The sequence below is a fragment of the Pseudorca crassidens genome, chromosome 3, assembly GCF_039906515.1.
Source record: "Pseudorca crassidens isolate mPseCra1 chromosome 3, mPseCra1.hap1, whole genome shotgun sequence".
Classification (NCBI taxonomy): Eukaryota; Metazoa; Chordata; class Mammalia; order Artiodactyla; family Delphinidae; genus Pseudorca; species Pseudorca crassidens.
The window spans coordinates 111,891,266-111,919,209 of NC_090298.1; the positions used below are offsets into that span (position 1 = coordinate 111,891,266).

General features: G+C 50.5%; 1 protein-coding gene and 1 long non-coding RNA gene across 8 annotated transcripts in view; one reads left to right on the forward strand and one right to left on the reverse strand.

The window, feature by feature from the left end:
- Nucleotides 1–4,495: 4,495 nt before the first annotated feature.
- LOC137221678 (uncharacterized) lies at nucleotides 4,496–26,050 on the reverse strand. 4 transcript variants are annotated; one of them, XR_010942109.1, is made up of 6 exons: nucleotides 25,650–26,048; nucleotides 24,432–24,607; nucleotides 9,072–9,403; nucleotides 6,401–7,390; nucleotides 6,197–6,270; nucleotides 4,496–5,100 (listed from the first exon to the last, which is right to left on the reverse strand). It is a non-coding gene; the product is annotated as an uncharacterized lncRNA (long non-coding RNA). The 4 variants fall into 4 exon arrangements; XR_010942108.1 differs by having other exon boundaries at nucleotides 7,256–7,390; nucleotides 25,650–26,038; XR_010942110.1 differs by having other exon boundaries at nucleotides 6,197–7,425; nucleotides 25,650–26,050.
- JADE2 (jade family PHD finger 2) overlaps nucleotides 7,638–27,944 on the forward strand; it is a 109,482-nt gene continuing 89,175 nt past the window's right edge. Inside the window, exon 1 of one of the 4 annotated variants that reach the window (XM_067731773.1) lies at nucleotides 7,638–7,750. Coding sequence is in view for 2 of the 4 variants with exons in the window: in XM_067731775.1 (XP_067587876.1) it covers nucleotides 7,661–7,750 (90 nt within the window). In the remaining 2 variants the exon portion in view is untranslated. The remainder of the gene's footprint in view (nucleotides 7,751–27,944) is intronic. The other 3 variants (XM_067731775.1, XM_067731776.1, XM_067731763.1) reach the window with 3 other exon arrangements.

A 27,944-nucleotide genomic window follows, 5' to 3' on the forward strand; every position in this document is an offset into this window, starting at 1 on the left:
GTGGGCTCAGTAGTTGTGGCTCACGGGCTCTAGAGCACAGGCTCAGTAGTTGTGGCGCATGGGCCTTAGTTGCTCTGTGGCATGTGGGATCTTCCCGGACCAGGGATCGAACCCGTGTCCCCTGCATTGGCAGGAGGATTCTCAACCACTGCGCCACCAGGGAAGCCCTAGAAGGCTATTGAGACATGCCAGTAAAGGGCTCCAGACCTCAAACACGGGACTGTGGCTCTGGGAGGCAAAGGAGGACACAGATTGGAGGCAGGCTGCCTTCAGGGTGGGAAGTGGGGGGAGGGCAAAGGGGAGAGAGGGAGTCCCACCTGACCTCTGCCTGTTTCAGGACCTGAGGGGAGGGAGGCATGAGAAAGACCATCAAGTTGGGCCTGGAGAGCCAAATGGAGGCTGGGCCCCTCCTGCAGAAGAACCTAGAAGAAGATCAGATGTAGGAGAAGATAGCGACAGGGGACATTTAGGATGCCAAAGGGGCCTGGGACTTGGGGGAAGATGACTGCAAGCATCTGGCTCCCACTTGGTATGTGAAGCTGGGAAAAGGAGACTACGGTTCAGATCCCTCCAGTTGCACACGCACATGGACACACGCATGGCTACATGTGGACACGGACATGGACACACAGACAGTCTTCTTCGGCAGGAGGCAGAAAGTGTGGTGGTTCAGAGATTGGGCTCTGGAATCCAGCAGCCCTGTCCCTGTGACTCTGGGAGCCTCAGCCTCCTCACTGACAGAAAGCCAATGACGCTAGCAGTTAACTCAATATGGTTGTTGTGATGACTTGATGAGATGCTGTATGCCAAGTCTGGGCACAGAGCCTGGCACGCAGGGAACACTCCATAATGGTAGCTCTGAGTAATACTAAAAAAAATGTGATCTGACTTCTGAAGCCAAGGAGCCATAAAGTATTTCATTCAGTGTATCTCACTTCTGAAGCCAGAGAGTCATAAAGTATTTCATTCAGTGTTAGGAGACAAGTCCACGGGAAGGCATGAAACCTCTCATTTGTTGCTATCCACTCCGGGTGGCTTTCTCTGGGTGTGTCTTGATGAGTCCTTTGCCTTTTATTTCTAGGACTCCTGGAGAAATGACAGTCCCTTGCTGCTGCGTTTAATTGGAGAGGATCTCAGAGACCCGAGATTATAATTATGACACGTTAAATGCCGAGCTCTTCAAAAGTCTGCCCTTGCCCTCGCTGTCACCCTGAACAGCTCTGAGAACCCAAACCCTGCAGCCCCCAGAGTGTGCCCTGGGTCTCTCAGCCAGGCCTCACCTGGGAAATCTGAGTGATGGTGACGTGCAGGCAGCAGGAAGACACACAGTAAACCTAGGAGCCTGTGATGAGCTCAGGAGAGGTGAGTTGATGATATGCTATTTATAGCCCCACTAAGAGGCTCTGGCCGCCAGCTCCATGTGAGGCTGGGTGGAAATGATGCCTCTGTGGAGCTGAGAGCACAGAATGAAACTGGTGATTCATGGGCAGCAGCCACTTGAAGTACAAACGCTCCTGCGTCCCAGCCCTGCTGGCCTTTCAGACGCCCACTTTGGAAGCCTACTGTCTCCAATCTTCATGCCTTTGGACAGGATGCGAGGACAGGCAGGTTCTGCCTCACAAGGGACCTAAGAAGGGCAGCAATGCTCCTCAGAGAACCCCAAGACCCTGAGCCCACCCCTCCCAGGGCCTCAGCCAGAGCCCAGGTCAGGGCTGAGTAAGAGGCAAGCCCTGGGCTCAGGAGGCCTGCAGGTCAGGGAGAAAGGACTGTTCCTGCTCCTGCCCTCTGTCTCCAGGGGCAACACTGGCCACACAGCAGCGTCCTGATGACGCTTGTTCTGCTGAACATACAAATATGTACAATGAGGAAATCCTGGTAGTTTTTAAATTCCACCCCCCCCCCCCCAATTCCATAGCTCAGTACCTTTCACCTGAAATAGCTGTTGTTTATTTTCCTTGGTAATATCTTGGCTTCCAGGCCAAAGTATACTTGGAGGCCTCAACTCAACTCACACTCTGTGAGGAATGTGCTGGGGGGTCTCTTAGCTTTGTCAACCAAGACTGGATTGAAAGGGTCGAACCAGGATAATGAGGCATAACTGAGCTCTGGAGCCAGACTGTCTGGGCTCAAATTCCATCTCCACACTTGCCAGCCATGTGGCCACCATCACATTCTTCTCTTAGACCCAGTTTCCTCCCTGGTAAAGTGGCGGCAATAACAGAACTTACCTCAGTGGGTTGTGGGGAAGATGAAAAGAAGGAATGTATGTGAAGCGGTCAGCGCAGTGCCTGGCACACGGGAGGACTCAGGAAGTGGGAGCTGCCGCTGCTGCGTGCTTGTTCTCGCTGCAGCGGCTTGGCCCCTACACCGGCACCATAGCCTGTGGCCCTGAGGCTCCTCATGGAGGTGGTGCCCTGAGCCTCAAGAGAGACCGTCTGTCCCTCACAAGCACAGCCCGCATCAGGCTGCCCAGCGTGATGGAGTCCACCCCTGGGCAGCTTGGCCCTTTGCGCTGCCTGCCCCTGCGCTTGCCTAGGAAGCAAGTGCCTATCTTTTGGGTTGGGCCTTGCCTGGGCTTGGCCACTCTACTCTTCCACTCCTCTGGGCCTGGGGTGGCCCTTGGGGGCATTAACTATCACCGCCCAGTGGAGGACTTCACCTGAGGGCCCCAGGTATTAACTTGAGGTCTGTAGCCAGCAGGTTGCCCACCAAGGGGGGGGCCTGGACGGCAGACAGGTTGGGCCCACCTCACCTACCAGCTGGGCATACAGCACAAACTGCTGAATCATGAAGGCCCACGAGGCCTCGGCTGTTTGTACATTCTCTCATCTCTAGCTGTCAGCCAAAACATAATTGTAGCTGTCACTTTGGCAGCAAGATGCTGTGATGTGTCCTAGTACAACTGCCTCTGCTCCATGGCAGTGAGCTTTGGGGAGGTGGGAGGAATCTGCAGCTGCTCCCATGGAGAGAGCCGTTCTGGAAAGTGACCTGTGCAATGTTCAGCCAGGTGCAGCCTTAGGGATGGTGTGAGCACCAGGGTAAGGCCCTGCATTAGAACAGACACTGGCACGCCTACATCTGCATCTGCATAATGCAATTCTGAAATGAGGCATTTCGGGCAGCTACAAGGGCTTGGAAAACAGCCTTTAGACTTACACAGAAGTTGGACTCCAGTGTGCCTGGGCTGAATGAGTAGTTAGACAGTGGGGTACATGGTGTAGGGAGATGGTGCCAGAGGTATACCTAGGGCCAGATTGTGAAGCAAGGGGCTTGAAGGCCGGGCCATGGAGCTCGGACTTGATTCTGCAGGTAATGGGGAGCCACTGAAGGACTTAAGGGAGAGAGTGATGTAGTCAAACGACATGGAGTGTCTGGGCTCTAACATCCAAAGTAGTGGCACTAGGCGTAAAGACCCCCCTTCCTCACGGCAGTGGTGTGCTGCGTAGGAGGGTGTTCTGGAGTACATGGGGCACCAGCCCCAGGATTTCAGGGGTGACTAACTCTGTGCTTAGTGGGTAAGTGTGGGAAGGGTCAGCTCTAGTCAGGCTAGCTGCAGGTGTTCAGCACGTGAGAGGAGGCTCATGCCTTCCTTATTCCTTGGTCCTCCTAGGCCAGAGTTCATTAATGAGGCACCTGTGTGCAGATGTGCCAAATGCAAGGGACTGCACACACTCATGCCAAAGGTCAGGGGAGGCTCCTGGGGCTGAGAAATGGTCCCAGTGCCTGTGGGCGTTGCCTCCCTTACCACACACATGCTAAGAAAACAGCAGAGACAAATACCCAAGCTTGGGGAAATTCTCTAGAAGGAAGGTTCTATCCTCATGAACTTAAAAATCTGCCAGTTCATAGGTTGGTTAATGAAGACAGAGAATATGAAGTGTTGGGAGCTATTACTAGTGGTTGAACCACCCAGGAGCATGGAAGCCAGAGCATATCTAGACCATCATGTAAGTCAGGAGGAAGACAGGATTCAACTGACAAAAATTGTGTGTACCCTGCTCAGAAGTGCATTGTTGTGCAAGCAGTGGTTTGGCAGTCATTATTCCCTTTCAGCTGCAAGCCAGGGAGGGAGGGATGCCTCTCAGCTGTCAGGAGAGGAAGGGAAGGGGGAAGGAATGTTCCCATTCTGGAATCATCTTCCATCAGTGTTCCCTGAGTTGGGCTGCCAGGAAGGCAGAAGGGAGGGGATGCGACAGCTACTGAACAGTGAGGAAGGTGCCTCACCTGCACAGCCCCTGACACAAGGTGTGTGTGGAGGGAGGGTGCCTGGAACCCTCTGGCCTGTGGGTGGAACCTGAACCTTATCCTCTTCCCTGAGGACAGGCAGCACATCGTAACCACCACTGGCTGCCCAGGGCTGGCTTGGAGCAATATGCCAAGATGTAGTTTTTCCTATTTGGTTTGCTTTTTCCTTTAAATTTTAACATGTATCAGTTTTTTTAAATATAATATACAATCAGAAAAGTCCAAACAACCATATGTACAACATAACAAATAATTATAAAGTTAATGTTATTATTTTTTTATAGAGAAAAGTATAAAAAAAGAAAACAGACGGCCCTTAAACCTTTGCCTGGCCAACCTCCACTGACATTCTTTTAACATAGTTTAAAAATTAAAATAGTACAAAAAGATATAAAATGAAAAGGAAGTACCTCCCCCTCCCTCTTCCCCACAGGTGAACACTAACAGTTTCCTGTGTATCCTAAATTTTTTTCTCTGCATCAATAATATTTCTGGAGTATGGGATCACACAAGATTTGTCTGTATTTAATAATAAATTTTAAAAGAGGATATAATCATGTCTGTCCCAAGATATAAAATGAATATGTGTCAAAGATTTAGTTTAACTCATTAATTAACGAGAGAACCACTAAAACGTTACAACCAATTCAAAGGAGAACTCAAAACTATCACACGTGATAGTCAGATAAGGAATGCTGAAATCATTTCAGAAATGGATGCAAAATTGGTCAGAATCCACACAGCAATAGTCAGTTGCCTTCCACTAGACACAATCTGTGTAACTGTGAACAGGAATTATTTGCATTACTATTAAGGTGTTACAGCTTCACTTCCATCTTTAGAGCTGAGAAATACCTAGTCAAAGACACAAAAGGCAGAAAGAACCTAGGTGGGTAAGTTATTCAGGACAACCACTAAATTTCAACATCTTTCACAGTTTTCCCTACACTTGTAATTGGCTCCCTACCTACATCCCTCCATGGAATTCCCCTGCCGACAACCCCTGCTGCCCTGTTTGTACCAGTTGACATGCTGTACATGTTCCAGGTGATGGGCCAGGACTGAAAGCCTAGCCTGGGAGAACCAACAATCACCCAGGCTGAGCCAGCCAAGTGCTCCCAAGGCCCTGATGCTCTGCTTCTTTGGTTGTGGGCCCTGGAGTTGTGAGTCATGGTGACTCAGGACTGGCGGTCATGTTGGGCCTTGTAAAAGATGGTTAAGGGTTTTGTGAAAGAGGGAAGAAATTAGAAATGCAGGGGGAAAGGGCCTGTAGTGCAGCACAAAAGACAAAATGTTTGTCTAATGAGCTTCCAGTTCCTGGGATGACTTTGTGCATTTGGATTCTGTGAGAGTCCTCTTCATGCTGGCGTCAGCTTGGGTGGTGTCTGTTCCAATAATTCCTTACCCAAGGGAGTAGCTGACATGCAAGATGTATTATGACCTAAGGAGCTGGGGTGGTGTCTGAGGCAGTTTCCCACAGAGCCCAGGGTCTGTGTTGGCACCACGGGGCATTATGTCAGCTGCAGAGAGCAGGGGCATAGTACACTCTATGATACAGTAGAGTGATCTGCATCCTCGTACAATCGCCTCATCTCCTATGAACAGGTTTTCTTATCTTAAAAATGGGGCACCATGCTCCTTTCTGGCTTCCTCCCTGGTCCCCATGGAGGTCCAGTGGGAGGCATGGGTATGAGTCTACTGCCCAGGCCAGTCATGTGGTAGGAACTAAGCCCACAGCACTGGCAGGGTGGGAGAGCTCAGCCCCTCTGTGCAAAGTGCTTTGGGAGAAGAGGTTTTGTGCAGAATGGCCAGTCATGATTAATTGATGGGAGGCTCTCAGGCAAAGGATCAGATTTCACAGATAAATACACACACACACACTTTGGCTCTCTTGAGAAGGAAATGTTCATTCAGCATAAGGCAAGCGTATCTAAATCAAGATTTTCCATACCTTCAGCGGGTTCCTTTCCACCATCTTCATTCATTCACTGAGCACCTACTGTATGATGAGCACTGTCCCAGACACTGAAATCATGAGACAAAGAGTTAGCTCCTGCCCTTGCAGTGTTGGGAAGCAGACGTACAAAAAGAGCTTTACCAAGGAGTGTGATAAGAACAGAGAGAGGAACACAAAGGATATTCTAGCAGCACTCACCCATGACCCCAGTGTGGCATCAAGGATCCTCAGGGCATGGCCAGAGGAAAGTCTAGTGTTGCTGGAGTGCCATGGAAAGTAAGGGCTGGCTGCAGTGGGGCCAGTCATGTGGGGACTCGGGGGCCTCAGGAGAAAGTCCATACTTCACTCAAGAAACTGAGTGCTGTGGTCAGTTTTGTACTGTAGAACTGTCACTCTGGCTGCCCGTGAAGAGTGGTTGGAGGGGAACAGACTAGAGGCATAAAGACCTGTTAGGAGGTGGCTACAGGCATCTGAGCAGGAAGTGATGACCTGAACTTAGTAAAACAAGTGGAGGGAACTGATTCAAGAAATGTTTTGGCCAGGATTTAACCTGAGAAACGAGACAATGATGACCGTCAGATTTTAAGCAAGGACAACCATGTGGTTAGGGTGTCGCCATCACAGGAGAAAGAAACCCCAGGAGGAGAAGCAGGTTTGGGGGAGGGGGATGGGCTGGACAATGGTGAGTTCAGTTTGAGACATGGTGAGTATGAAGGACCTATGCACATGCAGGTGGAAGCATTCTGAGGCAGATGGACACACAGGTGTGAAATCTAGGGAGCAGTTCAGGCTGTGAAGCTGGAGGGAATGTGGGCACAGACAAATTTACATGAGTGTGGTTGGGGAGGAGAGGGCAGGGGAAGAAGCGGAGGGGCATCATGCCCTTCGGCCCTAAAATTCTCACCTGCTGAGAATGAGGGTGGGGAAGGGGCTAAGGGCAAGGAGAGGATGCTCGGAACACCCGTTAGGGGAAATACCAGAGAATCTGACCTAGGCCTAGCAATACAGGGGCCCTGGTGGCTTTGGAGGTCATAAATCTGCATTAGCACTGACCTGTCCTCCTCAGGGTCTTCTCCAGGACATAGAAGGCAGGAAGGTTGGTCGGCCTGTAGTACTTGGGCTGCAGTCTTACAAGACAATTGTGGCAGAAGGTTCATTTCCTTTTGAGTGTGTAGCAGAGATAGCTAACTGTTCACCAAAAAAAAAAAAGTGTATCCCTTGCCCTGCCATAGAACAGAGTTGAGGCTAGGAAGGGGCGTCCCAGCAGAGGCTACATTTCCCAGCATATACCCCTCCTCTCACATCTGTTACATCTGAGAGGAGTCAAGTGACACGTTCTTGCCAATGGAATGTTGATCAGGGATGACATGTATTTTCCAGCCCCAAATAGTTAAGAAGCAGATGTGCCTTCTCCACCCTTCTTTTCCTCTTCTAGTTTAAGGCCCCCTTGGAAACCACATGTTGGAGATGGCAGAGCCACAAGGTGGAAGGATCCCGGTCCCTAAATCATCACTTGGAGGACACACACCACTGATCAGGAACACCCACGTGAGTTGTTTGTGAACAAGAAATCAGCTATATTGTCTGAGCCAATATACATTTGGGGATTTGTTTGTTATAGCATCTAGCATTATCCTAACTAATACCGGGTTTAAGAAAATTGTTGGTTGTTCAGATGATTCTGATGCGGCCAGACTGGAGAATCAATTGAAGCCTCTCGGGACAGAAAGTCTTTCTTGAGGTGCAAGAGCAGGAGTGGAGAGCAGACTGAAAATATCTAGAAAGCAGGAGGTCAAGGCCTCTGGTAGAATTCAGGAGGCTAACATTTCAGAGAGGGGCTATCCTGCAGTGTGGCAAGAGCCAATGGGAAAAGGTAAGGAACATTAAGCAGGTCCGGGAACTGTGATGCTGGGGGTCAGGAATCATGTTGGATGGTTAGTCCACTTGGAAATTGTGGTCTGTGACGAAGCAGGACATGGGGTGGAGAGAGAGTGTCAGAGGTCTGGCCACTGTCTTGCAACCAGGGCAATGGGAAGAAGTGCTTTAGTTAAAAACTAGACTAACCATCAGGACTTAGCCATCACTAAGCCCTGTCAGCTGCCATGGCTGAATGGATCTGAGCAGGGTGTCTCATCATTGGTGAGGATTTGTTCATTAGGCCACAGAGATGCACACCCGAAAGCTGGTCCATGAAAAGGAGCACCTGTAAATGCTGAGGCAGGCTAACTGCATCCAGCCACAGAAACAGCCAGACCCACAGCAAGAGTGCTTTCTTCAGTTGGTAGAGAAGCTTGGCACTCTCCAAATTGCTTATTTACACGTCTGTTTGAGCCTCATGGACATCCCATATTAAAGACAGTGTCCCTCTGTGCCAGGTAAGGTCACCAAAGTGTTAAATAAATGATAGCACTCAGAAGGGAGTGGAGCCAAGGTCTCCTGACCCTTGGCCAGTGGTCCTCATTATAAAATCTCTTTTACAGACATTTTTAGACATTAACTACCCATCATCTTGGGAAGATTTAGGCCTCAACACACCCCTGGCAGCAGGAATGACGGGGATGGCCTCCAAAGGCACTTCCAGCTAGCAATTCTTAAAAGAGTTTCTGAATGAGCAGTTCCAAAATAAGACTAGGAATAGGAATGACAGAAAACGCAAAATAATAGTTGTGAAAATAAGAGAAGTTTATGTCTCTTAAAAAAGAGTCTGATGTAAAAAAAAAAAAAAGTCTGATGTAAAGGTAAGGGCTGCTATGGCCCTCCACAATTTCAGAGGGTCAAGGCTCCTTCTATTTTGTTTTTTTTCCTTTATTGTTGTGTAACAAATTACCTCAAAACTCAGTGGCTTATAACAACAATAAGCTTTTCTTACCTCACACTTTCTGTGCGTCAGGAATTCAGGAGTAATTTTGCTAGGTGATTCTGGCTTAAGCTCTCTCATAAGGTTGCAGTCAGGATGTCAGAATGGAGCTGTGGTCACTTGATGGCTTGAATGGCACTGCAACATTGGTTCTGGCTGATGGCAGGAAGCCTCAGTTCCTCACCACCTATAATCCTCCATAGGGTTGCTTGAGTGTGCTTACAACATGGCAGCTGGCTTCCACTAGCCTAGAGCAAGTGCAGAAGCTGCAGTGTCCTTTATGAAGTAGTCTCAGAAATCACACTATCATTTCTGCAATATCCTGTCGGTTACACGGGTCAGTCCTGTTGAATACGGGAGAGAATGAAACAAGGACCTTCCAGTAGTTGAGAATTACTGGAGGCCATCTTGGAAGTTGGGCTACCATATCTGCCATCTTCAGAGAGTGGCTTCATCCCAATATTCTAATATGGCTGCTTTAACTCCAGCTGTCACATCACAGAAGGTACTTTCTGGCTGGCATGAAAAAAGAAGAAAGGAAGAAGGCATGCCTTTCAAGAAGTTGCATACACTATCCTACTTATAGCTTATTGACCAAAACAGTCACATAGCTGGAAAGGAGGCTGGGAAATCTAGTATTTATTTTGGATGCCATGTACTCAGCTAGACCAGATACTGGGGGACACTTGGCAGTCTCTGACACATCAGCAATGTTCCTGTGTATATTTCAAAGGATGGTGTGGGGAGGGGAGCACAGAGGACATCACTATCTTGGGTTACTGACCTGGCTAAGGACTTCTGACCCATCTTGTCTGGGAAACGTGTGTGTGTGTGTGTGTGTGTGTGTGTGTGTGTGTGTGTGTGTGTGTGTGTGTGTGTGTGTGTGTGTGTGTGTGTTGCAGGGACAGGGGAGGGGTGCAGATAAGTGCTTTATCCTGTAATTAGTGAATCTCAGTGTCAAGAGAAAATAGTCCTTAGAAGAACTCAGGAGACAAATGAACATTAAAAACAGACTGAGTCCTAGAAACCCAGCCAAGAGTGGTCCCAAGAATTAAGATGATCCAGAAAATGAGAAGGCCATCACAGGAGACACTGTGAGAGCAGCCTCACTCTGCACCCAAACATGCAAGTTTAAATAAATTCTAGGTAGCCCAACTTATGACCCCAATGCAGAAGCCCAGACGGGCAACTCTACCAGCTGTGTTTTTAAAAGATTGCATGATTCCTGATCAATGAACCAAAGAGACCAAATGCAAAAGTGTTTAGAGCTGAGCTGCAGATTTGCCCAGAGACCTGTTAGAGACCAGAGCCAAGGCTTGAGCAGCCAGCTGGGTGCTGACTCAAGCTGGGAGTGAGCCCGACATTGGAGCCTAGCTAAGCAGAAGATGAGCCATCAGCCAGCCAGAGAATTCTAAGGCTTGAGAAGCCCACAGAAAAGCTGCCCTGGCAGAAGGAGGGCAAGGCTCTGACTTGGCTGAGTGGCTGGTGACAGAGGGCACTGTCATCCTAGAGGAATGCAAAGTCTGGAGCGAGAGGCCTACAGCTGGGGCATCCAAGGGGGCAGCTGGTACTGCCAAGGCCCCTGTGGCAGGAGCTGGCTTCCTCTTCATTGCCAAGGCCTGCCTAGACCTTGGATCCTTATCTTGAGGGTGGAAGAGGTGGACTGAGGATTCAGAGGTGCTCGCTTCATGGAGGGTGACTACAGTCTCCTACCTGCCTGGCTAGTCTCGTGTGCCCTGCCCATAGCCCAAGCTGGATAACGTCCTGGGTCCTGAGTCCACACCAGGCCATCTCCAGATGGGGTATCAGGACACCCTGGGTAGGCAGCATGCTCACTCACCCGGGTCACAACCCATGACCCTTATTGTACGTGGGTTGTCAATCATCACCACATTGCTGTGCACAAGGGTCCACCTCCAGAGCAGTAAGGGATCACCACAGCTCCAGCCTTCCTCACTCTGCCTTGGCCCGAGTGCCAAGGTCACCGAGAATTTGGGGGACCTCTACAGACTGCTAGTTTGAGGACCCTTTCAAGAAAGACACCTCCAGGTGTGGCTGACATCGGGCTCCAACCTCAGGTGGGGGTAGGGGGGTGTTGGAAGCTAAGGGTGGGCTGGTAGGGGGTAGTTAGGAAGGGTAGAGCGTCCCAAAGTGGCCTGGAATTGGCTTGGGAAATCCAGGACTGTGCTTTGTGGCTCTGTTGCAGCAATGCTTAGCGAGCACCTGCTCAATGAGGCAGACACTTGGCTACCCCCTGGGTACACAGAGCAGAGGAAGGCTCATATGACATCACACCAGACCATAAGTAAAGCAAAACAGCAGAGGGTGCAATATGCAGTGATAGGTTAAATACAAGACACAGAAACAATGGAGGAGGGGAATGTGCTGGTAGAGTGGTAAAGGGAAGCTTCACTTCACAGAAGAGGTGGTACCTGCAAGAAAGAACAGGAGTTCCTCAGCCACGATGGGGCCAGGTGAGGAAGGGAATCTAGGCAAAGGGAACAGCAAGCCCCAGAGCTCTTAGCTGTGAGACCACCAGCAGTACAGGAAGAGATTTTCCTTGCCTGATGTGTTCATTAGACTCTGAAATTTCTGGGCCCTTTCAAGGTGCAGCAGCCTTGATCTCTTTCCAATAAACAACTCAGAGGAGTCAGAGAGGGGAGAAGATGCTCCCTCCCTGCTCGTTGGGTTTTCTTTCAACTTTGAGTCCTTGGTAGCTGGTCATAACAGGGCGGGGGAACCATAATTATGAAGAGGAGAAGGGTTCTTTGATCTTGAAGAACCTGCCCAAGGCCCAGTCCATCTCTATGTAGGTCCTCAAGTGACCTTGGATGGCCCCTTAGGCATGACTGTCCCCAGCAGCCTCTGTGGGGCAGGAGGCAGGGCTGGGAGGTGCACTGGGTGGGGCACTCTAACCTACCCTCCCTGCTGTCAGACCCAGTCTGTTGAGGTATCTGGCCCTCTCTGGAACCCTTGGGAACCCCCAGCATTGCCAAAGCACCGTCCTGCATCTTGCAGGTGGCCCTACAGTGTGAGAATCGTCATCTGGCTCATGCTGACACATCCTACTAACTTTTTTGGTGGTGTACAGGCTTGCTTTTCCTCTAGGGCCCAGGAAAACGTGATATGCAAATGAATCACCAGGTGACCCCAAATCAAACAGCTGCTCTGGAGTTCTCCTGTGAAGGCAAAAGGAGCTGGAGGCCCCAAGAGGTCCACCTCCTTTCTGGGTCAAGGTGGGCAAGTCAGACTGAACCAGAGTTACACTGGGATGTCACCTTGTCTCTGGCTACAGGTGGACCAGGAACCTCAGGCAGAGCCGCCAGTGCCCAGCGAGGCTTTGGGAGGATTTGTGGTGCAGGTGGAGGGTGGGTCATCAGTGCTGAGGTCCTGGCCAGCCCAGCTCATTCATCCAGGAACCCCTTTCCCCTGACTGTTGCTCTTCTCACTGGGATATGCAAACAGCCTCATGGCAGGCCTGGCCTTTCTCTCACCTATGCCAGCTCCAGCCCCAAGGCCTAGCTCAGGTCACATCTCTCTGGTTCAAAAACCCCTTAATAAAAAAAAAAAAAAAAAAAAAAAAAAAAACCCTTAATATAAACTCCTTGGTCTGGCGTCCAAGGCCCTACCCACTACAGTACTAACTCACCTCTCACCAGTCTTCCATAAACTCCTCCTCCAGCCCAGTGTGTGCCCATCCTTTTTGCCCTCTTCCCCTAAAACTCTCTCATCTTTGAGCCCTGGATCTTGCCTTTACGGGGCCCAAAGGTCCCCTTGCCACTGCTGCCCTCCTGACCAGGCCCAGCTCCAGTGCCGTCTCACCTATCAAGTCTTCCTTGTCACCCTCTGCCCTCTGACCCTATGGCCTACAAGAGGGAACTTTTTACTAGATTTGTATCTTTAATTATAGGAGTGATACATGCTTATAAAAACATCCCCACATTATAGAAGCATACACAGTAAAATGACTGTGTCATCCCAGCTCTCCTTTCCCTAGAACTCACCCCAGTCAACAGTCAGGCATGCACATGGGTGCCCGTTTTACACAACAGGAGAGGGGACCCTTGAGAACTTTCCATCACCACTTGACATGGCGGTGGCAGGGTGGTGGTGGTGAGGAGCAGAGTTGGTGACTTGTGTTGACTTTGGAAAAAATCACTGGCCTCGAGGTCAGTCTGTGGGACCCCTTGATTCCTTTCAAAGAATAGAGCCCCAGGGAGGCATTTCTAGTTCACAGGAAGATATTCATTCTGTTCACCCAAGAGCCAGAAACTCAAGTTCAAAAGGCAGCCAGGCTGCTTGAGAATCCTCTTGGCCTAGCACAACCCCCACTATAAGCCCGGGCTGAGCTGAGCGGAAAGTCAGGCAGCTTTAACGGCACGGTCACTCGGTCAGATGGAGAGACGCAGAGTTTGAACGCTGGCCTGCCTTTCTCCAACCTGGGCCCTTGCCTGGCCCCTGTAGGTCCAATGTTCTGGCTGGTCAGCCTGGAGCCCTCTACTCGCCGTGTGCCCTGCTGGCGAAGCAGTGAGTCTCCTTACAGCATGGCTCAGGAGAATAATCTGCCCAAGGGACTACTCACCCTCCTTAGAGTAGGAACTAGAGGAAGAAGCGGGGCTGTGCTGGCATCTCCTTCTCCAGAGGTTCCAGCCCACGTTTCTAGGCAGTTTGAGCAACAGGGGATAGATGTCTTCCCTAAATAACCCAAGGTACCACATCTCTCCCCCACACTCCAATTCAAATAAAATATTTAAGGAAGAGAAGGGACTGCGGTACACCAAGGTGGGAACACCGAACCCCAGTTGAGAGATGTCAGGGAAGGCTCCCAGGTATTGGCATATACACTGACGCTTAAAAAATAAGCAGGATGTGGCCAGGTGAAGGTGAGAACAGCATTCCACACAGAAGGAACACCACTGGCAAAGGCCTAACGGTGAGAGGGAGCATGACTTTGGAGAAACTGGAAATTCACTGTGGCTGAGCCTAGTGTGTGAGGGGGACGTGGAGGGGGTGGGCTTGGAGAGGTCGACTGCTTGGGTGTGCAAACCTCAGGGCTTTGTCCCAGTGGCTAAAGGGAGTCAAGGAAAGGTTTTAAGAAGATAAGTGACATTTCAGACAGATGACTCATAGACCATGAGCTGGAGGTGATAAGTTTGGAGGAAATGAATGCCTTTGGGTGAGCAATAATGGTAGCCTAGACTAGGGCAGGCACAGTGGAAGATGAGAGGAAATGGAATTCAACACAGCATGAGGGGGTGAGGAAGAGGAAGGCGACCCTGGCTTAGGTGTTGAGGATATAGATCACAGATCGACAGTCACATTCAGCAAACAATTATTAACTGGACTGGACTCAGGGTGTAGGGATCTGGAGGTCCCCACATACTTTCATACGTAAAGAATTGAAGGCCAGTGGCCAGTGATAAGCCCCAATCTGGCCATCTAGCCTGCTGACATCAGGGCAGACCTGACTGGGCACCCAAATCTTGATTCGGGCGTATCATGTACACACAGAGGCTGCTAGCCACCATAATCCTGAAGCAGACACCCCAGGTCCACAGCCGACCACTCTCAGCCAACCCAGTGCTCCCCTGACCTACAAGCCAGACATCCCTAGTCAATCAGCAACGCTCAGAAACTTTGTCTTTTGAATACAGAACAGAGATAGTTCATGACCAACCCCATTTCTCCCCCTTCCCCAACCTAGACTCTCTGCTGGAACAGTGTTTTGTTTGGCAGTAAAACTTTTCTACTCAGCACTCAATCTTTGGCCTCTAGTCTTAACTCAAGCCAGAGGCCTCCACCAGCCACAGGGCCTGAAGGGGCTTCAACAAAGTTGGATACACTTTATATGTTCTTTGCACAATTCTGATATTCTATACTCTGTGGTCCTTCTTTGAGCTCTCCTGGGCACCTGCGGGTGCAGTGAGCAGCCCAATAGGGGCTGAGGGTGTTATCTGAGGCCATGAAACATGGGGGCATTGGGCTGTGGGGTATGGTGGAAGAATACAGGTAGGAATCCCAAACCCTTGGTTATGGTCTCCAGCTCCCCAGGTGACCTTTCCTCTTTGGGCCCGTCCCTCCAGCCCCCAGGCCTTTGCACATGCTGTTCCCTCTGCCTGGAATACTCTTCCCCTTCCCCTTTGTCTGTTTGACTCGTCCTTCAGGTCTCTGCTTTCTCAGGGAACACCTTTTTTTTTTTTTTAATAAATTTATGTTTTTGTTTTATTTATTTTGGGCTGTGTTGGCTCTTTGTTGCTGCGCGGGCTTTCTCTAGTTGCAGTGAGTGGGGGCCACTCTTCGTTGCGGTGCGTGGGCTTCTCATCGTGGTGACTTCTCTTGTTTTGGAGCACGGGTTCTAGGCATGTGGGCTTCAGGAGTTGTGGCACAAGGGCTCAGTAGTTGTGGTTCGTGGGCTCTAGAGCGCAGGCTCAGTAGTTGTAGCGCACGGGCTTAGTTGCTCTGCGGCATCTCACTGACTTCCTGATCCAGGTCAGATTCTTTAGTTAAATATTCCCATAGACCCATGTTCCATTACTTCTTTCCCTTCATTAGGGGTTTTTGTTTATTTGTTTGTTTGCTACCATCTGCCTCCCCCAGCAGACTTCCATGAGAGAGAGGTTCTGTCCTACTCACTGTTGTATCCCCAGGCCCTGGCAAGGGACCTGTCCAGTAGTAGGTACTGAATGAATGCATGAATGAACAGGTGGATAGATTTCACTTGGTAAAACAAAAGCTCAATTGGATGAGACCCTTCCCAGCACTGACGTAACCTTCTAGGCCTCTACCGTTTCATCTCTGAAATAGGAAGAATGTTCCCTGCTGGCTGCTTTACTTCTGTATCTAAAATGACTCCAGTTAGTCTGATGAAGTTTGGGATGCTTTAAAAACAACTGGGATAAAGGTTCCTATTTGGCTCAAGGACCTTATTTTCTGACCCCTAGTCACATATATATGAACATTGAGAGAGAAATTCAGGCTGTGCCAGAAACCCCAGGGCCCTCTGTCAGAGTTGGAGTTAGACAGCCCCTTCCAGAGAAGGATGAGTGGCCAGAAGCCCCAGCCATGCCTCCTAGAGTTAGGGCGGTTAAGGCTCTCCTGTGTTCCCATGGCCTGGCAGGCAGGGTGGATGAGTGTCACAGCTCAGAACTGGGAATGGTGCCCCCAGGGGCTCAAAGTCTACTCATTTATCCTTCTGTCTGTCTTCAGTGATGGACTGAGTGTAGGAGTTTTTCTGAGGCAAAGCCAGAGGTATGGCTTAGGGCCCAGTGAATCATCTCCCAAGAGTCTAGGCTGCACAAGAAGGCTGCCTGTGTCCACCACTGCTTTCACTGCTGCAGGTGGACCTCACCTGCTGAGGTCCAGATCTGCTTATAAGACGCACCAGGATGAGGACACCATCTTTATAATCTTCACGAAGAGATTCTGCCCAGCCATCCTCTCCCTGAGGGCCCATAACTACACATTCCTATTCCCCACAGTCTTGAGGGAACTTGCTCCTCCTGGAAGGGGTAGCTGGCTGGACTGGAAGGATGACCTGGTCAGGGTCTGGAGTGAGACAGAATCTCAGCCACATCAAAATTTGCGCTAATATCCCTAGCCAGGATAGGGAGTACCAGGTCCTAATAAGTCAATAAGGTTCTTCAAGAGCTGAAAGACCTAAACGAGGAAAAGGAGGAGGCATCTGATTCTGGAGGAGCCTTTTCAGTGGCTTAGGAATGCAATGCACATTATACAAATGGGTAAACTCCTGCCATGGAGACCTGTCTCTGATGGAGACCTGGGAAGAGCCAAAGCTTTCAGTATTTTAAAGAAGGGTAGCCCCTTGCCCCCTTCAATGTGCTAGCTCTGTGCCTTCTCCTTCTGCTCAGACCACCATTCATCCTTACTGCACTGCTGGTTCCCGGTCACCTTGGGACACCCTAGCTGGCCCAGGCCCTCCTTAAACAAACTCACAAGAGTCAATACAATCACTATCAAAATCCCAACAATGTTTTTTTCAGATATAGAAAAATCCATCTTAAAGTTCATATGGAATCTCAAGGGACCCTGAATAGCCAAAACGATCTTGAAAAAGAACAAACTTGGAGGTCTCATATCACCTGATTTCAAAACTTACTTCAAAGCTATAGTAATCAAAAGAGTGTGGCACTGACATAGAGACAGACATATAGACATATAGACAAATGAAATATAATATAAATATAATACAAGAAATACAAAAAATAAATCCTCACATGTATAGTCCAATGGTTTTTTTTGTTGTTGTTGTTGTTTTTTTTGCGGTACGTGAGCCTCTCACTGTTGTGGCCTCTCCCGTCGCGGAGCACAGGCTCAGACACACAGGCTCAGCAGCCACGGCTCACGGGCCCAGCCTCTCTGCGGCATGTGGGATCTTCCCGGACCGGGGCACGAACCCGTGTCCCCTGCATCGGCAGGCGGACTCTCAACCACTGCGCCACCAGGGAAGCCCCTAGTCCAATGGTTTTTGACAAGGGTGCCAAGACAATTTAGCGAGGAAAGAACAGTCTTTTCAACAAACAGTATTGGGAAAACTGGATATCTACATGCAAAAGAATGAAGTTGGATCTTTACTTTACACCATATACAAATATTAACTCAAAATGGATCAAAGACCTAAACATAAGAGCTAAACTATAAAACTCTTAAAAGAGAACATAAGGGAAAATCTCCATGTCATGTCATTGGATTTGGCAATGATTTCTTGCAAATGACACCAAAAGCACAGGCGACAAAAGGAAAAATAGATAAATTGGACTTCATCAAAGTTAAAAACTTTTGTGCATCAAAGGACAATACCAATAGAGTGAAAAGGAAACCCATGGAATGGGACCAATATTTGCAAATCATATAAGGGGTTAATATCCAGAATATATAAAGAACTCCCACAACTCAACAGCAAAAAACAAACAACCGAATTTAAAATTGGACAAAGGACTTGAACAGACACTTCTCCAAAGAAGATAGGCAGATGGCCAGTAAACACATGAAAAGGTGTTCAACATCACTAATTATTAGGAAATTCAAAATTAAAATCACTATGAGATACTAATTCACACCCATTTGTATGACTACTATTAAAAAACAGAAAATAACATGTGTTGGTAAGGATGTGGAGAAATTGGAACACTTGTGCATTGCCAGTGAGAATGTAAAATGATGCAGCTGCTGTGGGAAATGATATGGCAGTTCTTCAAAAAATTAAAAAGAATTACCATATGATCCAGTGATTTTAGTTCTGGGTATATACCTAAAAGAACTGAAAGTAAGGACTTGAACAGATGTTTATACACTTGTGTTCATAGCAGCATAATTCACAATAGGCAAAAAGTGGTAATAACTCAAATGTACATCAGTGGATGAATGGCCAAACAAAATGAGGTGTATACATAAAATGGAATATTATTCAGCCTTAAAAAGGAAGGAAATTCTCATATATACTACACTATACATGAACTTTGAAGACATTATGCTAGGTGAAATAAACCAGACACAAAAAGACAAATACTGTACGATTCCACTTGTATGAGGTATCTAGAGTGGAGTTCATAGAGACAGAAAGTAGAATGTGGTTGTGCGCTAGGGGAAGAAAGGTATGGGGAATTGTTGTTTAATGGGTACAGAGCTTCATTTTGGGATGATGAAAAACTCCTGGAGATGGATGGTGACGATTGCTGTACAACAATGTGGATTTACTTAATGCCACTAAACTATACACTTAAAAATAGTTAAAGTGGTAAATTTTATGTTATGTATATTTTACCACAATAAAAAAAGAAAAAGTTGAATGGGAGTAGGCACCTGAATCTGTAAGTGTCCTCTTCTGAGAGCTTACTCATGACCCTAGGAGATAGTGGGAGGGATGGGGGCAAAGGAAGGGGGCTGTCTGTTCCCCACCTCTACCACCAACCTCCCTTTATTTCTGCCTCTCTAACTTGTGGTCATATCACATGTCTTGTTCTATGTGTGTTGTCTAGATTGTGACTGTCATTCTCAAGTAGGTAGACTCAAGAATAAAGAAATATGACGGCAAGAGGTGACAGGTGTTGGGGGGATAGATTCAGGTTCAGCAGGGATTCTCAGAGCCTTGGAGGGCGTTGGCAGATTGAAAAGTCTTCCCAGTCTTAAAAGAGGAGTAAGTGACAGTTAAGAGGCCACAGAGATGGGAGGGTCAGAGTCAAGCTAGGGGCACACAGAATGAGGCCACTGTAGCTGAGTTCTGTGGTCAAGGTAGCAGGAGATGGGGCGGGAGTCAGATTGGGCAGGACATTTACCCAAGGGGATCATAGCGCCCTGGAGGGTTTGCAATAGGAAAGAGATCCATTTGACTTACATTTTGAGATGCTCACCCTGGCTGTTGGGTGAAGAATGGACAGCAGGGGGCATGGGTAGGAGCAGGCAGACAGTGAGAGGCTGCTGCAGGCATCCAGAGGAGAGGTGGTGGTGGCTTGGCCTGGGTGGTGGTAGTGGAGGTGGAGGGCTATGGACAGATCCTTGAGGTGTTGGGAGGAAGAGATGCCAAGGCCTGTGGCTAGATTGGACATGGGGCTGAGGGGCTTGCTGCCCAGGGGTCTTGGGTGGATGGGTGGATGGTAATACCATTTACTGAGCTCTAACCAGTGGTGGGACAGGTTGAAGGGACAAGTCTGGCACCTGGTTGCTGAGAGATGAGTGGTCAGTTCACCTTTGCTGGTTACACATCACAGCTCTTATATTCAGAAAGTTCTTCGAGTCTAACCCTGACCTTCCAGCTGCAACTGGAGCTCCAGCCATTCCAGGTTGCCCTTGCTGAGTCTGCTCGGCGCTGAGAGGTGGTGGGACTGAGGCATGGGCTAGCGGCCAAGGGCTTGGGTGGCAGGCGTGCCTTTTGCATGACCGCTATGAAGCATATCAACCTGTGGTGCCTGTCAGCCTCAGACCCAGGGAGCCCATGCCAAGGTGCGTGGGCTGGAGGACCCGGTACAGGAACCTCCTGCCCCAAGCACTTCAGGTCCGTACATGCCCCTCATCCTGCCTCTGGAGCCCTCTCTCAGATCAGAAGCATCCCCCAGGGCCCTCAAGAAGGGCTCTTCTTCATGATTCCTTCAGAGGTAGAAGGTGGAGGGCAAAACCTCTGATCTTGATGCCAGACAAACTCCAAGAAATTACTCATCAGAGTTCAAAGCTTCAGAACCGCCGGAAAAGGGCCCTGCCCCACAGTCAGATCGGAATAGCTGGTCAGCAGGGGCTGTGGCACAGGGGGCTTTCAAGGTTGGGGCCAAGGCCCTGACCGGGCACAGCTCCTTCCAGAGCTGGGCTGCCCTACACCTCATCTTACCAAACTACAACTGCGACCAGGGAGCCATAGGCAGAAGCCCCCTTGGATCTGCCCCCCAGCTGACCAGTTGGGACCCTCAAAGCCCCCAGACCTACCCAAGACTGACTTGCCATGTGTTTGGGGTCCCATCAGTGGCTTCCTCATCCCCGATCCCTATCGTGCCCTTCTGGAAAGTGTCTATCAGTGCTGCAGCGGCCCCCATCCTGGAAGCCTGCTCCCTGACACCCTCAGGGAAGGGTCCCAGTATTGGCCTCTCATGAGCTTCCCATTCCCAGGAGCTGGGATCAGATGACCAGCCTACTCAGGTTTCCTTCTCCTGTCCACCCACCCACCGCTTAGCTCTCCTGGGCCTGGCTCACAGCCATGTCTGGTGTTAAGGCCTGCCAAAGGGTAAAGGGACGGGCACTGGGGAGGGAAGAGGTGACCGGGGCTCCACCTGGCTGGGAGAGAGCCAGGGAGTTGTCCCAGCAGAGATGACATTTTGGGAGTCATTAAATCTGGAGGAACAGAGTGGATTCACCCGGGTGGTAGCTCCCCCTCTCCTGAGCAGAAGCTTGTGTGGTGTAGCCTTGAGAGGCAGGCCTCTAGGGGAGGAGCCCTTTGGCAGGGCGCTCTTTCCCCATGATGCCTCCTGTTCTGTGCTTTCACAGCTTGAGTGGTGAGGACGCCTTCCCCATGGGAGCAGGGTCTCCAGGATGCTCAGCCCCAGGCCTGGTTCTGCCCTGAAGCCACACAGAAACGCCTGCCCCCAATCTTCCTCCCCACAATCCTGTGAGCTCCCTCAAACCACCCACTCCTGGCTGGGCTCCTAGATTTGCTCCAGAGGGCTGGACGGGGTAGGAGGGGCCTCACTAAGTGTCCAGGGTCCACTTCAGGCAGGGGCTGGGCCTGGCCGTGTGCAGAAGTGTTGTGCGGTGAGGCCGGCCCGGGACCCGTGAGAGGTGCCAAGAGAGGGGCTGATGGCTAGAGGGGTGGGCCATCAGGGGAGACTCAGCCAATGTGCTCTCCCAGCAGCCACCTCTGACGGCTCCAAGGGCTGCCCTAAATCCTACTGTCACCTTCATCTCCATTCTCAGCCACTACCAAGAGCCCTGGTCTCTCAAGGGTGAGCCAGTAGGTGAGCTAGCGAAGTCGGGACTGCCCCCTCCCTTCCCGCCACCCTTCTGCCTCAGGTTCTGGGCATGGGACAGAAGTGCCCATCCCTGCTTGCCATCCTACTCTGTGTGGTAAACAACGTAACCCACATGCCAGGCCCCTTCTGCCCATGAGATTGTGTCCTGTGGCTCTCCTGGGGGCATTAGTGTTCCCCCTACTTCCATGTCCAGACGCTGGCCAGGGTGTGCCCTCCATGCCTAGGGAGCCCCTCAGAGCTTTTCAGGGGCCATGCCATTTGTCTCTCTGTTCCTGGCAATGCCCTGGGAAAGGAAACCCAAATTCCCTGAGGATAGAAGGTCAGGCAGTCAGGGAGAGATGGAGAAGGGCACATTACCGAGAGGAGTGAGTAGAAAGGTGCAGACCCTCTTCTTGCCCCTTGTTCACCACCCTTCTCTGGCCAGGTGATTCTCCCACTTGCCACCACAGCAATCTCCGGGAGGAAAGAGGCTCTAGGGTCTCTGGATATTTGGAAAGATGGGGTCAGGGACAGGAGGACTGCTAGAAGTAACCTCCAGAGAACAACCATGACCTAGGATGGAGTCCTCATGGGCCTGTCAGCTTGCTCTAAAACTGGATGGGGGGCAGCCTCCATAGGGGCCTGAGGAACCCCCGCCCTCCCAAAGGATCCTGATCTTTGCTAGGTCCTGTAGTGTCAGGCTACTAACCCTGGTACAGCCTCCCACGCTGTTAGAGGAACCCTCAGGGAGTCAAACATCTGGGCTTCAGTGTCACTCTGGCTACTTGCCAGAGCTTCGTGAGCTTCCGCCCCTCTCTGAGAGCCTCAGTTTCTGCATCTGTAAAATCGATATTATCATTCCAAGGGCTCAGAAGAAGTTGGCTTTGTTCCTAAATGTCTCCCTTCTCTGCCAGTCATTCATTCCAAAAGCCCGCTCTCCTTATTAGTGAGTTCTGGTTAAGCATTGCTCTAGTCAGATACTCTTGAAAGGTGGTTGGGGGCACAGTGAGTTTCTCATCTTTTGGGGAGGATGCATTTTCTGATGCCATTGGGCCTTCTAGCCCCTTTCCCCAGTGCTGGCCATGCCCCCATAAATTGAGACCTCTAGGCGGCACACTTGCCAGCACCCTGTGCTATGCCCAGATGATTCCAATCTAATGGACTGCAGCCTGGGCAAAGATGTCAACACAACATTCCTTTGCTAATGGGAGCCTGAGCTGTCATTGGCCCAAGCAGGACTCTGACACTCAGCCATGCCACCCTCTATTTCAACTGACACCTGTTGGCTGAGTCCTTATTTTGCGCCAGGCACCTTGATAGGCTAGGAGGCAGGGAGTGGGCAGAGAGGAAGGTTAGCCATTCCATTGCCCCGACTGGTCCCCAGAGACCACTGGTATCCTCATACACATGGCATTGAGGTTCCATGCTAGCAAAATCCTCAAGGTGGGGACTTGCCCCTGAGAGTCAGTCAAGGAGGGCAGGGAAGGTTCAGCCAGGTCTCCAGACCCCCTCACACCCTTAATGAAGTGGCAGTGCCATACGATGTCTGGTCCAGCAGGCTGAACAGAGAGAGCAGTCCTCTCACATTTAAGAGAAAATAGGATGTTGGGTTTACTATCAGGCTCAAAAGCAGGGAGCTGGCAATAAATCAAGAACTGAAAAGCTATGTCAGTGCTTCAAACTGAATTTCCAAGCCCGGGAAACAAATGAGCATTAAAATCCATTGGAAGAAAAAAAAAATCTATTAAAATTTCAGGAGAAATGCTTTGCTATAAATTAGATTTTTCTGCTAACCAGGATAATTCAATAATTTCCTCTTGACATTCTTGAGGTTGCTCTTTGGGGGGAATTATGATGCTTTGAAGTTGGGAGCGATTTGTTTCCAAGAAAAGATGAAGAGTTGACTGGGAGTGGAGGTGAGAGGGCAAGGAGGGGACTCTTCTACTAAAGGGGAAGGGGGCCCCCTTTGGGGGCTCTGTGCCACTGGACAGAGATTTTCCAGGATGGCCAAGAGGACTGCAGTGCAGCGCTTTGACCAGGGGATGCCCCAGGCCAGACTTGACTCTGACAGGAGAGTGTGTGTATATGTGTGCGGGAGTGTTTGGGGAAGATCTTGGGGTCCTCCAATATCATCTTATAGTTAGGGCAGCCTCAAGTCTTACAGCTTTCCTAAATAACTGTCTAAAACCTTCCTCAACCCTTATGGAACCAGAGCTGGTTTCAGGTGCCCAAGGTCACTTCTTAGTCCTGGGTGCAGGGTAGGCGGAGGTGGCTGCCTGCCTCCCAGTCTTCCTTTCTTCCTTTGCTATGCAAGATTCAGCACCAGCCAGGACCCATCCCTCACATCTTATTTATCTCCTGTAATTTGGGGCTTTGATCCTAGCCCCTATCAACGCTTGTCTCTCTGTACAAGGTCCAACACAGCCATAATGCCAGACTGTCTCTGGCATCATTGACCAAAGCCACTCTGACTGGACAGGACAGCTGGCAGAGGAGGGTGCCAGGCAAGGGGAGGGATCTTGGAGGACTAGGCACAATCAGACAGGCCACTGGGTACCAGCCTCCAAGACAACTGTGGGGAAGGGGCAAGGGACCCAAGTCAGGACTTGGGTAGGACAGGGCTCCAAAGTCAGCCAGCCTGGCTGTGAATTCTGGCTTCTCCACTGGCAAGTGTCTTAACCTCTCTAAGCCTTGATACTGCTATCTGTAAAATGAGATAATACTAGTACCTACCATATAGATAGAACTAAATGTGACAATGTGTGTGAAGCCCCTAGCACCATGCCTGGCACGCAGAGGTGATACACAGTAGTATCTTTAGGACAGCTCTTCCCACTGCAGGATACCCATCCCCTGCAGCCCCTGCTCAGGCCCCCTTCTCTCTCCCTTCTCTCCCACCAAAACTTGCCTGTCCTTGCGGACTTACCTCCTCAAGCAGAATCACGAAGAATGACGTTTGCCTGTAGAGCTGGGCTGCCCGCTGAGCGCCATCACACAATTGTGCTTGGGAAGACTTTACCCACGGTGGTCACTCATTGTTGCTACCAACTACCCTCACAGGAAGGTTAGTTGATGTTAAAATACACTCATTTTGCAGAGGACCTGGGAGGTAAAGTGACACTGTTCAAGGTCACATATCTGGGAGAAGAGGTTGGAGCTGGGACTAGGGCCCAGGTCAAACCAGCTCAACCAGAGGCAGTCATTCATCTTAAAATACATCCTTCTTTCCATCCTTTCTTCCTTCCTTTCCTCCTTCCTTTCTCCCATGAATCAGAGCCTCCCAGAGCCCACACAATGGCCACTGGGACAGAGTGGCAAACTGAGGCAGGGATGCATGGGCGTCATCTTCTTTCCAATATTCTCCGAGTCTCCAGAAGGAAGATCATGGAGCGCAGCAGAAAGAGGTCAAAGGGGAAGGAAGTGGGAGAGTCTGGGAAAGTTTCCATTTAAGCAGCTGTCAGAACAAGCCATTCACTTGGACACTGCCTGACTCAGAATACAGAAATTCGGGGTTTTAAAGGTCATCTCATCCCACCCTCTTTTTGAATCATTTCTTCCACAGGTGCTCCCCCACCCTAGATAACGGGGAGCTCACTACCTTCCAGGGCAGCCCCAGGGTGCTCTTTGTTCCTCCACCCTTTCTGGGGCTCAGACTTGGCTTTCTGTGGCACAGTCCTGGCCCTGACCCCACACAGGCAGGGGCTAGCCAGCAGCTTCTCACTTGGCAAGGTCCCAGGTTTGGGGAGCTAATCTGTGAGCAAGGCAGGGGCTTTCTGGAGACTGTGTCTCTCCAGAGGACAGAGCTGGGTGCTGTCAGGGCAGTGTTCCCCGGGGATAGCCCTGTTCCTAGGAGTTTCCCCTCAAAGTGGAGGTCAAAGGGAAACTTAGGGCTGGGAAACTTTGCCGCCACCTGAAACCAGGCTGGGAGTTCAGCAGACACGTAATCAAGACCACTGCAATTGCCTCAAAATGATAAATATTTGAACTGAGTTAGCCCCAGGCCAGGGGATGTCCAGGTTTCTGGTTTTGCCTAGGGAGGCACCCCCCAGGGGACCTGCTAGCACCTGGAGGGGCAAGACATAGGAGACATGGGAGCTGGGAAGGGGCAAGAGGTGTCTGGGGGTTTGGAAACTGTAGCCCTTACCATTCAGTAGCTGTGTGACCTTGAGCAAGTCGCTGGGCATCTCTTAACCTCAGATTCCATGTCTCTTAATGGAGGTAATAGTGGCGCCTGCTTCAGAGCCCTGATGGAGGTAACAAGACACGATGCCAGCAAAGTGCCTAACACTTAGTGAGCGCTCTGAAAGTGCCAGCCTTTGTTACTATTTGCAGCAGATGGGGAAACCCGTGGGAAATCCGGGCGCCTCTGGGAAGCTGGGGGTGGTGGGCCGGAACTTCCCGGAGCCCTGGGGCTGGGCGGGGCGTCCCGGGTTGGGCCCCGCCTCCTGAGTCCCGTTCCTCGGGGCCCGCAGAGCTTCCTTGCAGCCGCCGCAGCTGAGTCACTGCGGCCCGGCCGGCCGTTGGCCTTATCTCAAGACGTGTCTGCCCCTCGAAAGCCCCCGGCCTACCCGCCCGGCTACAGCTAATTTGCACCAAGTCCCTCCGGCAGTTCTGGAAAAACTCCCAGGGTCCCATAGGTTTGGGGTCCTGAGGAAGGAGGGAACCTCCTTCCAGGCTGTCTGGAGGTATCCAGGAAGCCCCTTGCCTAGAAAAGTCTCCCTGTGTCTACAGGCACTGTTCCTTTCTTTCCACCATTAGCTAAACTTGCCTTGGGAGTAAGCATTGTCTTCTACAGATTTCTCTTTTAAAATGCGCATTCCCACTCAATGCTTTAAAGGGGAAACCAGAAGACTGGAGAACGGGGCGGATAGACCCTAGGAGCCAAGAAGGGGAGGAGTACTGAGAGGCCGGCCTGGGATTTGGCTGCCTCCTAGGCTCCCTCAGGCCCCGCCTGCCATCTCCCAGCCCCCTGGACTCTAGGGGAAGTGGTGGGAGGGGGAGGGGGAAACAGAGCTGACAGATTCTGTAAACAGAGCTGGTTTGGGCCTCCGCCAAGGACTGGGTGTCCTGGCCCAGGCTGGGTGTGAGGCCCATCCGCGGCTCTCCAGGACACCCCGCCCTGACCCGCTAACCCCGGAGGTGCCCGGCCCATAGCCAGCTCCAGCCAGGATGTGTCTTGAGTTTGGGGAAGTTGGCCAGTTCCCACGTGGGAAATGTGTCCGAAATGGGGGTAGGGGTTGCCCTCTAAGAACCATCATTGATCGTTCATTCACCAAGTGTCAGATTCAGGCATGGGGACAGCATCTGGCCCCTGCCCAGGGGAGAAGCTGGTACTGGGTTGTCACCCCACCCCCATCTCACCTCCGATCCCGCCCTCTGCTCTTCTGCTGCCTGAGGCAGAGTCCCTGTGGGGTAGGAAGTTGAGTGAGGGGGCTCAGGTTCTGAGAACTCTTCAAGACCCACTCCTGCCCCCTTGGTTTGTTGTCAGGTGTGGTATCCCATGCCCATAACCTCACAAGGGCAACTCAGGACGCAGCAAGGAATGACCTGGAAAGGAGGAGGGAGAGAGGACAGGCATCCAGGGGTACTCAAGGATACTCAAGGTTGGAAGCAGTAGCCAGCAGTGGGTATGAGGTGGGAAAAGGGGTCTTTGGGTGTTTAAGGGAACAGGTGGCTCCAGCAGGTGGAGACAGCTGTGGGCTATGCCTTGGAGGAGAACATGCAAGATGTGGAGAGGACTGGTGGCAGGAGAGGAGAGAGGTTGACCAGTGAAATCTGTAGGGTGGGCCCCAAATGCCAGTCATAAGTTCTGGACTTTACGGTTAGGGTGATGTGCCCCTGGATGATAGTGGGTGGGGTGGACAAAAAAAGGGTCCCATGGAAAAATATGTTTGGGAAGCACTGCATTCAAAAGACTTAAATACCATTTACTGTAGGCTTTATCAGAGCCTTTCTTTCATATGCTAATTAATAAGCATCTTTGTTCTTCAAGAGGGGGACAGGGTATGCAGAAGGCCCTCTCCCACCTTAAGCCCAGCCCCATGGGACTTGGTGCTCTTCTGAAAACATTAGGGCCCAAGTGTATCTTACTCGCTGGCTCTGGTCCAGGTGGAATGGATGGCACATGTAGTCACCAAGGAAAGCATGGTTTTCCTAGAAACCCAGATTCAATGACCATCTCCTCAAAGGGAGGTCAACCTGTAGAAGCCCAGGCAAGGGGCGATGGTCATAAGAGAAATCTTTATGAATGAGTTTAGCAGATTCACGATTCTGGGTTACAAGCAATATCCTGTTCCTCAAATCAGGTCCCCAGGTTAGCATCAGTGAATCAGGGATACCTGGTCATCATTAGGGAATCCCATGGCCTATGTAGAGAACATACTGACTTCGAGGTTATAAGCTGTAGCATTAAGGCTGATTGAGGCTGCATTCCATGTAG